The following is a 14,172-nucleotide window of genomic DNA, read 5'->3' on the forward strand; positions in this document are numbered from 1 at the left end:
TCTTTTCTTCATTTCCCCCAGTTTTTATGAATAGATCTTAAACTGGTTCCTTTCTAATCACCACTCATAATTTTTTGATGGACTGGTTATCTATTGAAATATACTGTAAAAACCAGACATGGTGAGCATACCTATAATCCCAGCAACACTCAGGAGGCTGAGAGAGGAGGATCACAGGTTCAAGGCCAGCCTGGGCTACAGAGTGAGTTCCAGGTCAGTCGGAAAACTTAGCAAGACCCTTGTCTCAAAATTTAAAAAAAAATCATAGTACATATTCTTGACATAGGTTTAATTTTACCCAATTATATTAATTCATTTGTTCTAAGAGAGCATCTCTGCTCTATCTTTGTCACCCTCTACCAAGGGCAAGAGTTCTGGAAACAACGTTCTGTGTTGGGTGTCAAGGCAATAATAATACTGAAAACAAAAGTTGGCCTGCACTGGGTGCTAGTGGCTCACACCTGTAATCCTAGCTACTTGAGAGGCAGAGATCTGGAGGATTGCGGTTCAGAGTCACCCAGGACAAAATAATTTTCAAGACCCTATCTCAAAAATACACAACTCAAAAAAGGGTTGGCAGAGTAGCTCAAGTGGTAGAACACCTGCCTGGCAATTGTGAGACCCTGAGTTCAAATCCCAGTCCTGCTTTTCATTATCACCAGTCACCAACAATTCTGAATATCAGTGATAAAATACTCCTCTCCCAAAGGAAGTGCTCCTATCATCTCCCTCTACTCATTGCCATGTCACAGACCAATCAGATCCCTGTGATTCAGGTCCTTATGGCACAAGAGATTTATAAGAGTCCTCCTGGATTGGCAGAGTGGCTCAAGCGGCAAGAGCGCCTGCCTAGCATGCATGAGGCCCTGAGTTCAAGCACCAGTACCACCAAAAAGAAAAAGAAAAGAGTCCTCCCATTTTTGCTGGGATGTTTGTGTGTATTGGTGGTGGAAGGAAAGGCAACAGACTCATCTTCAATCCAGTTCTCTGTTTGCAGTCCCACTTTTCATTCTTATCAATGCCAAATGCTGTCTAGTGTGATGGCCCCACCTCCTTTCAGCCTTCTTGTAGAGTTTTCTTCTGGTCCTAGGCTTCTCCTCTTCCTCTTGCCTAGAGACTTCACAAAAGCAATGATTTTCATCTGTTTTGTTTACTGTTGTATCCCTAGTGTGTACTCTGTCTGACACAGAGTGATTATCTACCTTTCTATCTAGCAGTCAATCATCAGCCGTGATCATACTTTTGCCTGTATTGTTGTCATGCATCTCAACAGCTGGAACCACAGGCAGCATTATGAAGTGGACTCATTAACTCAAGTACATGCATTTGTAATTTTGGCTTTTAGGATATGCACAAGAGTGTGCAGTGTCTACTTGTCTCCTGCCTTTTTAGCATTTGCCTTTCTTGGGACGGCTAGGTCAGTTATTTGCCCATCTGCTTTCTCTGGTTTCCTTCCAGACTTTCTGTCTTTGGTTCTCTGAAGTTCAGATATGCCTAGGTATGGGCTTTGGGGAATTGCCTGGGGCGGGGGGTTATCTTGCTTGGCGTCCTCTGAACTTCCTGAATCCGTGGTTTATTCTCTATTGCTAATTCTGAAATGTTTTGGCCACTATTGCTTCAAATATTTCTTCCGCCCTTGTATTAGTCAGAGCTCTCCAGAGAACCAGAATCAACAGGAGATAAATGAGAGATAGGAACTGCCTTTAATGTTTGTTGTAGCTGTAAGTACAAGAGGCTTCAAAGTCCTCTGATGTCCTTATTTTTTCTCCTTTCCTAGCTGTGGGGTTTCTCTTTACATTGCTCCTCAGAGACAGTCTGTGTCTTACAGATCTTTTAGCTTTGAGTCATTGCTACACTGCAGACTTGGTGTGGCAGTAGGGTGCAGGAGAAGGGAATTAGCCTGTAATCTTCTTCTTAAGTTTCAGTCTTTTAGTGGGCCTGGGTCTCAAGACTCCAACTACCCCACCCATTCCCTTCCCCAACTGCAGTGTTTCCCATCTATTTCCATTAAGCCTGCTCCCTAATGACTAAGGAAGAGGTTTTCTCCCTTAGGTGATACAGGAAGCCTGGAGTTGGGTGAAAATACCGTCCCCAATTGGGATAGATTTTTGTTGTGGAGCAGTGTTTGGGGTTACTCTTGCCCTACCCTCACCAGATCCACAAGTGGAGTTCTCTCAGATCCTTACCAAGGAGGTCTTGGTAAGGTTAATGGAGGGAAAGCCTTCAAAAATGTGGGGCTTCTACGACTGGGGCCCCAGATGTTCTCAGTCTCATGCTAGTCTACACTCAGCTTCCCACATTTTGTCAAACTCACTAGTCAAGTGAGTGGGCCTACCCCTTACGGCTTCCATCAGCTTCTGTTCCAGTTAAGCACATCTCAGGTGGTGAATCTCTTCAACTCTATCTGCCTCTCCAGGTTTCAGGGTCGCATTTTGCCCCGAGACTTCGATTCTCTGATGAGTCTAAGAAAAATCATCTGTTTTCAGTTTACAACACTTTCTTGTTTTTAAGGAGCCGAGTGATGACTTCCAAGCTGTTCCCATGTTGGAGCTAATAACCAGAGCTGCTATCTCGATCCTGTCATTTTATTGCTGCTGTATGCGCATTTGTTCTCCTTGACTTTTGCAATTGTTCCTTTTTAAAGTTACTTCACTATCAAGTTAGTGAGGTATTAGGGCAGAGGAAAAATTAATGTGGGATTCAATCATCCATCCTTAACCAAAAGTCTCAGTCAGTTTCATAATATTAAGCCATTTTTGAATTCTTGGGATAAATAAAATTTGGTCATGATATAGCTTTTTCAAATACATTGCTAATTCACTTAGCTAGTAATATTTAGGATGTTTGTATCTAGTTTTCAGGTGAGATTGGTCCAAAACATTGACTTTACTGTTCTTATCCAGTTTTGACATAAAGAACATATACTTCTTGCCTAAAAATGATGTACAAGAGTTTCCTTTTATATTTCCTGGAGTAGTTTGAATTAGGTAGGTTGGTAGATGGCATCTTACCAGCATTGTTTCTTTTTTATTTCTAGGGAAGAGGACATTTTTAAACTACTGATTCAATGTTTTTAACATGTATCTTTCAGACTTTCTATTTCTTCTTAATGTTTGCAAAATTACATTTTTCTAGAACATTGTTTTAGATCCAAATTTACATTTATTGGCGGAAAATTGTCTTTTCAAAGAACCAAGAATAGCTTTTATTGATCCCCTCTACTGCATCCTTGTTTTCTGTTTCATCAAAGGAACCATAATTATGCTTTTTCTTCTGCTTGCATCAGGCTTCAGCTGTTGTTGATTGTCTAACTGCTTTAATTAGATGATTAAATCATTGAATTTAGCCTTAAGTACTGCTTTAGCTCTACCTTATGAGCTTTGATATCTGTATTGTCATCATTCAGTTCTAAATGTGTCCTAACTTATATTATGATTTTCCAATTCGATCCATGAGTTGTTTTTGAAATATACCAAACAACTTTTCAAGTTTTTTTGTTGTTGCTTTTTATTTCTGACTTAATTGCATTGTGATCAGGGAATGTGGTCTGAATGAAGCAAATTCTTTGGTATTCCCTGAGACTTTGCTTCATAGCTTAGAGGTAGTCCATACCCTAAGTACTCTTGAAAAGAAAGTATGTGGATTAACTCTCAGATGCGTAGGAGTATGTGTGTATGTGTGCCCATTAGATCAAACTTGATAATTGTGCTGTTCAGATCTATTTTATTATTGACTTTTTGTCTGATTGATCCAACAGCCTATGAGGGAGCTATGTCAAAATCTTCTATTATGCTTATAGATTTGTCAGTTTCTCCTCCTTGTAATTCTGACCATTTTTGCCAATTACATTTTGTAACTTATTATTGAAATGTATAAAATACAAAGTTTTGAATTTTTTATATTTTATTACTGAATTATTCCTTTTAATGATCTTAGGTTTATACCTGGAATCTATTTTTGTATGGTATGAGTTACACTAGTTTTCCTTCAGTGAGAACTGCCTTGGATACTTTTTCATCACTTAATACTTCCAAACTGTGACCTTAATATTTTAGATATGTCTCCTTTAAAGAGCTGTTAGGAGGATTTTTTTCATAATCCAACCTGATGCTCCATTAGCTGGATATTCTAACTCACACATATTTATTGGTATCATTGCATTATATTTGGATTCCATTATGCCATTTGAATTTGTGCTGTTTACCCTCACTTATCATGACTTCTTTATTTTTTCTTCTCCTTTCCTGTCTTCAGTTTGATTGATGGATTCTCCCCTTTTTTTTCTTCAGTGTATTGGAGGTTATATACATTATTTTACTCATTCTATTCCCCCTTCTATTAGTCTGCATACTAGAGAGTTATAAACTCTGTTTCTACTTTGTAATGCTTGCCTCAGAAATAATGTACAATAATGTAACAATAAGTTACAAAAGTCTAAAATTTGAAAAAAACAAAGTTTTACCTTTCTTTAAAATGATACAAGAATTTAGAACTCATTTGTTTATTGTTATCTGGTATTTCAATTAGCAAATTGAATATCATCCATCTTCTGTTGAGAAGTCAGCTATCAGGCTAATTTCTGTTCTTATAAGGTAAGTGTCATCTGTCTCTGGCTGTTTTCTTTTCTCCTTGTTTTTCTACAGTGTCTGCATTTAGACTTGTTTTTACTTATATCGCTTGGGATTTGTTGGGCATCTTGAATGTGTGGATCAATTTCTTCCATTTGGTCTAGAAAAATTCTCCGCTATTTTCTCTTCCAACATTGCCCCTTCCCCATTAATATTCCTTTCCTCTTTCTCTCAGACTATAACCAAATGCATGCTAGACTGTCTCAATGTATCTTCCACACCCCTTATTCTCTCTTCTGTATTTTCTATTTCTGGATCATTTCTTTGGGTTTATCATCTAGTTCGTTAACTCTTTTTTCACTTATTTCCACATCTCTGCCAGGTATGTTCAGTGAAGTGATATTTTTTACTTCTACAAAGTTCTTTCCTACCCTATGTGCTATGTCACTTTTTTGGGTTCCTCTTCCTTGCAGATATTTTCAAAACAACAATTTGCTTCTTTATGCATGGTACACATAGTTGTTTTAAAAGTATGTGTGTGATAATTGTATGCTCGGCAGTCTATGTGGGTCTGTTTCTAGTGTTTCCTTTCCCTGTTGGTTCTAAATCAAGTTACATTGTTTCCTTGCGCACATATTTTAATCTGCTTTTTGGTCATTGGACATGAAAATTTACTTGAGGGGTTCCTTGAGGCCTGGGATGAATATCTTCTCCTCTAGAGGCTTTGTACTCCTATTGAGCACCTTGGTGTACCACTTGTCTGGGAACCACCAAAAACCAAGTTCATGCCTTGCAGTTCATTGGCTGACCCAGGAGGTACATCTTTATAAGGACTAGAGTGGCCTTATCTTCTCAGGAAGGGTGGTTTTTTTGTTTTTTACATACATAGTCCCTTTTTGACCTTGCTTTTCAGCAGGAGAGCTCCACTTAATGCCAGAGCAATTTCCTGCATAGTTCTCTGGTATCGTCGAGAACATGGGCAGATTTAGTTCTGGCTGGGTCTCAGCTTAATGTGGAGAGGGTCTCCTATTAAACTCCTACCTTGGGTTGGTCCTGAGCCTTGAGCTCTTTCCCTCTACCCCCCGCCCACCCACCGTGTGACCATTGAATGAAAGTGGAGGCAAGTGCCCTCAGAGCAAATTGGCTTTGGCTTTCCAATGTTCTGTTTACCTGTACAGCTACATGCTTTCATCCAAAAATTGTCTGGAAGTTTCTCTCTGTCCACTTCTCTCTGAAGTGGTTTTGAGAGATTTTATCCAGCAGTTTTTCATTACTTGAGTAGGAAAGTTGAATCAAATAACCAAGTCTGCCATAGCAAGGCACCAGAAGTCCTTGCTGTTAAATGTTTAAACATGCATACTTGACTTAGCAAGGTCTAAATTCAGACAACATTTCTGCTGTCTTTCCAAACAATGCAAGAATCTTAGAATGCTTTAAATATTAATAATCCCCTGCTGGCTGACATGCTTTGTGCTCCAGTGTTTTCAGTGCAAGCTTGTTTTTATACTCTGTTATTATTCAAAATTATTGCTTTCCTTTTTTAAGAGACAGGTTTTCTCTATGCTGCTCAGGCTGCCTTCAAACTCTGGCTCAAGTGATCCCTTTACATCAGCCTCCCAAGTAGCTGGGACCACAAGTGCACGCCACCACGCCATTATTGTTTTTGCATACTTACTGTTATTTAAATTGCCCCCATTTACAATTTTGTTCACTGTTCCTTGCTTTCTATTTCCCCCTTCTCTCTACTTTCCATTTTCCTCTTGCTAAGGTACATTTTTCAGTAGTTATTTTGGTGAGAGTCTAGTATTGCTAAAACTTTCTCAGTTTTGTTTTTCTGAAATATCCTTATTTCACTCAAAATAGAGTGCTAGTTCTTAACAGTATTTCTTGGGAATACGAATTCTATTCTTGTTCCAGCTGGTGACTTGCCTTCAGGGTTTCTTTGCAAGGATTGCGTTTTTATTACAATTATTAACATATATTCATCGTGGAAATGAATGGGTTTCACTGCAACACTTATATACATGCATATATCATGCAAGGACTGTATTTTTATTGCTGCCTGTTTCTGAGCGCACATTCAACAGACACTCCCTTTTTGGAGAGTTCCATGTGTCCTGGATTATAAAAGTATATTGTATTTGCTTTCGCAGAGAACCTAGAGGCTTCAATGATTCTGCCCAAATCTTTAGTTTCTCAGCATGCAGTTCCCATAACACACTGTAGGTAAACTTAGATGCCCCCACCATGTACACATGACATAAGCCTGTGGTTTTATCTTTCCCCATGCTCCAGAGAGAGCATAAGCCCTGCCACTGCTTACTTTCCAAAGCGCTTTTATGGACATATGAAGCTACCACAGGCATCACCTGGAGGTTTCAATTGTATTTCTCCACCTCTGGTGGATCTGGGGCTGTTTTGCTGTTACCTGTATGGCTACTAGATTCCCAGCTCTGGGCTGATGAAGTGACTCAAGTGGTAGACTGCCTGCCTCCCAAGCATGAAGCCCTGAGTTCAAACCCCAGTACCAGCAGGAAAAAATAAAGTACATTTCCAGCTCCAAGACTCTGGACCCTAAGGGTCTGCTATCTGGAAAGAAAATCATAACGGACCATTGCAGTGTCACTGGCTTTAGCTTTTCTCTTTGTTTCTGTAGACATTTAACCTTTGGTTTTTTGAGGCTAAGCTAGATATTTAAAATTTCATTCTAGTTCATCGCATGTTAATATGTTTGTAGTGGGGAAGTGCTATTCGTATCATCTTTGTGTCGCCAGAAGAAACCACATTTTACATATATGATTTTGCACCTTTATAATTAAGCATTTACCTTATCACTTCCGTTTTCATAAATACCCACTTCTTCAAGTTCCAAAAAAGAAGTCCTCCTCGGAAGCACCTAGACTGCGGACACATATGAGGCCAGGCCTCTGTCGCATGTTGGATTATGTTCCAGATACACCACTCATGTAGTTTAAACGTGGCATTGTCTTAGCACAGTGATTTTCAACCTTTAAACATTTTAGTAGCAGAAGCCTTTCTTATTACTGGGAGCTCAAAATGTAAAACAAGAGAGATGCTTCTGTGACTAAAGTGTGGTTAGCAGTTCTGGTGCTTATCAATTTGCCCTCCCCTTTGCTTCCTGGGGTGCTCTCCAGGGTGTTCCCTGGAGTATCTTCATAGACTCCCTAGGCCACCAGTGCCATGATGCAAGAACATATAGACTAGATCAGTGGTTCTCAACGTGTGGTCCCAGAAGCAGCATGTATGTCACCTGGGAATGTGCTAGAAATGCAAATTATCAAGCTCTCATTTCCAGATCTACTGAATCAGAAATTCCGGGGCCGGACCCAGCAGTCTTCTTTGTGACTCTGATGTTTGTTAGCTGGAGAACTTACTAGCATATAGTACCCTATTATTGAAAAAAGAAGGCTGAATGTTGCCCAAGATAACATCTCTGGATATTTCAATTAACCCAAGCTTCTCGGGAAAGTTTTCTAGCCACCATTTTTTCTACCTGAGTGACATTATATATATTCTCAAGGTTCAACATTGCAATGGCATGAGTCCCTTTGAATTGGCTCAGTGTGTCAGAAATCACTGGAAAGAACAGGTATCCCTCCGCAGCTCATTAGAGGGAAATAATGAAGTTCCTCCTAGTTTTTCTTAAACAAAAAGACTTAATGTCCTAAGCTCGTAAAATTATATTGAACAAAAAGAAGTGAGACATAAAAGGATGCACACTGACCGATTGCACTTATAGAAGGTGTGAAGACAGGCACACCAACCTATAGTGAAAGAAGTCAGGATAGGTGCTTTTGGTCGCTGGTAATGTTCTGCTTCTTCATCCGAATGTCATTTACAGGATGTGTTCATTTTGTAGAAATTCATCAAGTTATAGATGATATGCTCCCTTTTTCCACATATTTAATATATTTCAATACAAAAGTTTACAAGTCACGTGGTGGCTGGGGATGTAGCTCAGTGGTAGAGTGTTTGCCCAGCATGCTTGAAGCTCTGGGTTCCATCGCCAGCACTGAAAAAAGTAATAAATAAAAATGGCAAGGGGCCGCCTTCAGGGGAAGGTAAATGTGTAATGACACAGCTGTGAGTACAGCACTACATACTCTCAGAGGACCTGGGCCTTCAGAAATACATATTTAGAGAAAACGCAGGTTGCTGGCACTGGCTCTACTGTGTTAGGACAACATGCATTGTATGAAGGCCACTCTGTTTCCTGATTAGAAAAGACCCTTTGGGTTGACAGCATCCCTGATCAGGACTCCCTGTGGATAGGGAAGAGGTGATGCAGTTACCTTTGTGACCTGTAGGCCAGAGTTAGCTGGTCTGTCTAGGAAATGGAAAGTGGTAGGGTTCTGGCTTTCCAACCAGGTTAGGCCAAGAAACCATAGGAAGGATGTGTAATGTGTGACAGGGCAGTAACCTATTTTCTAGTCCCTCATTCTAAGCTCTATGAGTGGTCATCTTTTTTGTGTGCCTTTCTGGGTTCAGGTCATAAATCCACATATAAACTGAGTCCCTCTGCCTTATCAGCTTGTGGATATAGATGGAGTTAAGGAATGAGCTTAAATTTCACCGGCTCTTGCCCCTATCTGCTCTCAAAGGAACTCCATCCCGAGTATAAAATAACCCGATAGTATTTGGAAGTCCCCAGTAGGTCACAAATCAATCTATTTTCACCATCTCTCATATTTTTCCTTCCTGATTCTTGGCCCCATCTTTGTGTGTTCTGCCCATAAAGCTGCTTAAGAAGTAATAACCCTTTGTCTCCCCCACCCACATCACCACCGCTGCTGTACCCACCACAGGGGATATTGGTGAAGTTGTCAGGGTGCTGCCTCCTGAGCTCCCTAATGTCTCCAACCATAAAGGTGCCTGGCCATGCACCAGACATGCCCCTGCCTGAATCTCAGTTTGAACTCATGGTTAATACATACCTGCTTAATACATGTTGCCTGGGGTCCCACGGTGGCATGAACTGAACACAGGCCCTGGGATGCTATTACATTCCATGGCTCAGTTTTGGTGCTGGTGACTGATAGAGGCATGGGGCTGAGTTTGACCAGTTCCCCTGTTGCTGAGGGACAATAGTGTTTTCCAGACAGTACGAGGTTCAGTCAGCAAGTGCCAGACACAGCTGCTCCCTCTGGTGGTCTGTGCCTTCCACCAGCGGGGACAAGGAGGTCAGCTTCAGCAGTCTCCTGCCATTCATCTGTCAGTGAGTTTTTCTTAGAGCTTTTCCTGAATGCTGGGTATTTAAAAGCCAGCTTCTATATCAGAAAAACTCAAAGTGAGGAATGTTCTATTAAACATGGGAATGCCATACAAGACAAAGAAGGGTTGTGGAAATGTTCCTGATTGAAGGAGGCTAAAGAGATGTCAATTAAATGAAATACCTCACCCTTGACCAGAGCCTTTAACAGAAGGAAACAGATAAAAAGATATTTCTGTCAATTTGGTCAACAGACAAAATTGAAGTATGAATGACAGATTAAGAAAAACATTGAATCAATGTTAATTTTTCTGAAACTAGACCACGGTGACATAGGGAATATGCCCATTCTTCGGAAATGTCCATTGATGTATTTAAGCATGAAGGACCCGATATAATTTGTCCTCATCAGGTTCAAACACACACACTGATGAACAAGTGCACATGTGCAAATGATAAAAGTGGTAAAATGTTAGCAACAGGATGTTCTTTTATTTTTATACCTTTTTTGTAATTTTGAATTTTTAAATGTTCAAAATTTTTAAGGGCAGTCAGAATTTTCTGGCACATGCCAATTGAGCTCTTCCCGGTCAGATATGAGGAATGAAGATGTGGCTATGTCTTCCCAGGTAGGGGAAGACCAGGTAGCCAGGAAGTTGTCAAGTGGCACCCGAAGCCACCCATTTCTGGATTGCCTCATCCTATAAGACACAAAAATAACGGAACATTTTCTTCTAAGGATTGTGGGCCCTGAGTGTTGAAGAAATTTTGATTATGAAAACAAGGTATATCTGTTCATTCATTCATCCATCCATCCACTCAGTAAATTTTTCTTTGACGGCACTGGGGTTTGAACTCAGAGCCTCACATTTGCAAGGCAGGTACTCTTACCACTTGAGCCACTCCACCAGCCTTCAGTAAATGTTTTGAGTACCTACTTACTATCTGCCAGAACTGTGCCAGGGGCTGAGGATGCAGCCCAGGTACAGGAGTGATACAATCCCTGTCCTCAAAACAGGACCCCCTGTGAGGGGTTGGGGCTGTAGCTCAGTGCAGAGTGCTTGCGTAGCATGTGTGAGGCCCTGGGTTCAATCCCCATACCTGGCCCCCTCAAAAGCCTGTGAGCTCATTGGGGTATACGCACAACCATACAACTAAATTCATATTTCTAAGTGAGTTGACCACAAAGTAAACTCAGGAAGCCATGGGGATCCAAGTCCTATGGATGTGTTCCACATTCGATTCTCTCCCAAGATCTCCTAGGCAATAGTTACTTGGGTACCTGATGCTGAGGACAGAAAAACACAGTGCTTAGCCCATCCTGGGCTCCTTCCATCTGTTTCAGTTTCTCTCTCTGTGGGCCATGTTGCCCTCTGTCAGGATCAGGGAAGGACTCAGTGGCTCATTAGCCACTCTATCAACATCCCTGGGCTGATGTGCCAATGAGCTTTGAAACAGTCTTTCTCCTGATCTCTGCCTGTAGGTAAACATGGAAGATATGTCATATATGCTTTTAGAAGGCAAAACCCCACCAAATACAGTCGTGTGGAAGACTGGTAGCATACTATAGCCATGAGACTCCCATCACTGGAATGCTGAGTCACGAAAACAATATGACTGTCTTCCAAATGACAGAATAATGCCCTTTTGGGGACAGTTTTGGTTTCCCCGAGCCCTAATCCCAGGTGTGACACTGACTGTGATGCCCTGTACGCAGGAACAATGCCTTGGGGTGCCAACGTAGACAGCACTAGGGAGAGAGTTCTTAAGATTGTCTGTGTGTGCATGTGTGTGACTGCATGTGACACAATATGCCCTTTCTGTCCACGGGTCTCAGGTGGGTTGACCTTCACCTCTGATGAATTCTGGGCCCAGTCCAAAGAAGCTCCAGATTCAGATCCAACAAACGTTTACTGAGTCCCTACAAAGTTCCAAGCCTTTTTACTTTATACTTTGACACATTTTATATCATTTAATCTTTAACAACAACCCTTTAAGGTAGGAATTGCCTGCATTTTACAGATGAGAAAACAATTGCAAAGAGGTTCATTGATTTGCTCAAGTATATCATACAGCTTTTTTTTTTTAACACTCACACACTACACTGTCAACTGAGGCCTGTCTGTGTTGATTGCTTATCTTACAGCATTTCTTGTCTTCTCTACTTCTGGAGCGACTGCTCCCCTTACACAAGCCCCCTTATTTCTTCTCTTTTCACTAGCCCTCATGGGCTTTGTTTTTAATACTGCATTTAATAGCACAAAAATCACGAATACGAAGAAACTGGCAAAGGTGTTCGTCAATGAGCTAGCCCTGCCTCCTCCACTTTTCTGCTTTCATACCCACGTACGTAAATGGGCTACATTTTTATAAACTTTTCTCCCCCCCCAAAAACGTGTAACTGTTATGTGATTGGTCAATTGAAGCTGAAACACCCATGGAGAAAGATGTTTTACGGTTACAAGGGCACAACCCCCCCACACCACCCCCCTCCCCCCCACACCTTCCCACACAACCTTTTGGAGGAATATAGGATGTGTACCAGTGTCAAGATCTCCCTGCTCCTGTCTTCCCCACCCAGGGCATTCCTGCCATTTAATTTCCTTTAATTGACTGCTTAGTCTAGAGCCTCTTATCCCTCCCCTCCTATTTCTCTTCCAATCAGGACCTTTTGGACACTGGGTACTGTTCAATTCTTACTCTGTCAGGCCCATGGGCCATGGTCAAGTAGGTCCTTTAATTCTCGATGCCAGTTGTAGTACGAGTGTCAACATCTTCCATTACAGGTAGGTCTGTGTGGCTTCAGTAGGCTTGCGTATTCATTTCTTTCACTTTCTCTGACTCGTGTTCAAGGACCTGTTTGTGGTAGAACAGTAAATACCCTTCACTGTCCAGTACGTCCTTAATACTGGCCTTGGTGATAACAGCGTCATCACACTTGAACCACTGGTCCTTGTGGTGTCGGATGAAGCTGGTGTAGTGACCACTCTCCAAGGTTCCTTGGTGATTAACCACAGCAAACAAGGAATACTTATTCTCGTTGTTCCCACTACTGGTTGGCAGCTGCAACTGTCCATTCATTCTGCTCTCTTTACTCGAGGCCATAAACGGTGTCATATCCAGCTCCAGAGGAAAGGAAATGTATGTAGTGATCTTGCGCCTCTGTTTGGCTGAGTGTTCAAACCGTTTGAAATGAAAACAGGCAACAACTGGCAATTTCTTCAACGTAAGCTGTTTGGTAGATTCCTGGTAGCTTTGGCAACTACCACATTTGATTTTGGCACTGCTTCCTAGGTGCTCTGGCCTCGTAAACCTCCGCAAGCAGTCCGTGAGGGTGGTGATGCCCGGTAGGTGACCTTCCCCATTCACGCTGCTCTCCCTGCCCGGACTCATGGGCCAGAAGGAGGTGCAAGAGCCTGGCAAGTCCAAACTGATGTCCCAGCAGGGGTCTATGGTGGTGGAGACGCCATGGCAGGCTTGACAGGTGACATCGGATTGCAGGCCACCTGTGAAGATTTGGTCTATGATGCAGTTACAGTGGTTGGGATTGTTGGCCGTCTTGCCAACATCGTCACCTTTGCAGTGCCTGTGCAGGACATCTAAGGCGGCAATGAGGAACTCATGGGCATCCTGCTGCCTGTACCCTGCTAAGTGGCGAGCATGTATCCACACCAGGTGCAGTAACTTATAGGGAACGTGAGGAGACGGGTTTCCAGAATACAATTCTCGAAAGAGTGAAGACATCTCACAGACCAGACACAAGTCGGGGCTGGGCATTTCGCACCGGTGCCTGTCGGAGAGGAAGAAGTCTCTCAGTATGGGCGTGTGGGTCAGGGCCTGGACGATGCAGTTCATAAAGCAGGTGTTGCCGAGATTAATCAGTCCTCGTAAGCCGATGGTAAAACTGGAGGGGATCCTACGTCTCCGTGGGTTGTGCCCCAGCAGTTCTAACTCGGGTTTGGTTGTTTCCCAGGTGGGATATTTCTCAGCAAGGCCAGGCACCGAACACTGCTGGTGAGAGACCTCTGTTGAGGTGGAGGCTTGTAATTTCAAGGCTTCTCCTTGCTCTTCTTTGGCAATTTGCTCAATGTCTTTGTCATACACATAGTCCTTGCACATGAAGCAGTAGATCCCTCCGTAATAAAGGTCTACCGCTAAGTTGTGTTGTTTTGTCTCAGCGTGCTCATGAATGTGTTTCTCTGTGAAGCAGCCAAAGAAGACACAGGAAAGGCAAGAGTGGAGTCTGTTCAGATGGGTGCCACACACATGGCAGATGCACGACTTTGCCTTGCTTTTCCTGGTCTCTGGGGTTCCACACCACACGAAGCACTGGTAGATAACCCGCAGTTCCTGCCTCCAGTTCTCTCCCACCTT

General features: G+C 42.2%; 1 protein-coding gene across 1 annotated transcript; it reads right to left on the minus strand.

The window, feature by feature from the left end:
* Positions 1 to 12,312: 12,312 nt before the first annotated feature.
* Positions 12,313 to 14,166, minus strand: Usp27x (ubiquitin specific peptidase 27 X-linked). Its single transcript, XM_020152266.2, has one exon. It carries the CDS (start codon positions 13,915 to 13,917, stop codon positions 12,601 to 12,603), a length of 1,317 nt encoding a protein of 438 aa, XP_020007855.2. The 5' UTR covers positions 13,918 to 14,166; the 3' UTR covers positions 12,313 to 12,600.
* Positions 14,167 to 14,172: the final 6 nt, after the last annotated feature.

The sequence above is a fragment of the Castor canadensis genome, chromosome X (assembly GCF_047511655.1).
Source record: "Castor canadensis chromosome X, mCasCan1.hap1v2, whole genome shotgun sequence".
NCBI lineage: Eukaryota > Metazoa > Chordata > Mammalia > Rodentia > Castoridae > Castor > Castor canadensis.

Coding starts and splice junctions, on each gene's coding strand:
- Usp27x (XM_020152266.2), bottom strand. CDS start 13,917: ATGTGCAAGGACTATGTGTATGACAAAGACATTGAGCAAATTGCCAAA.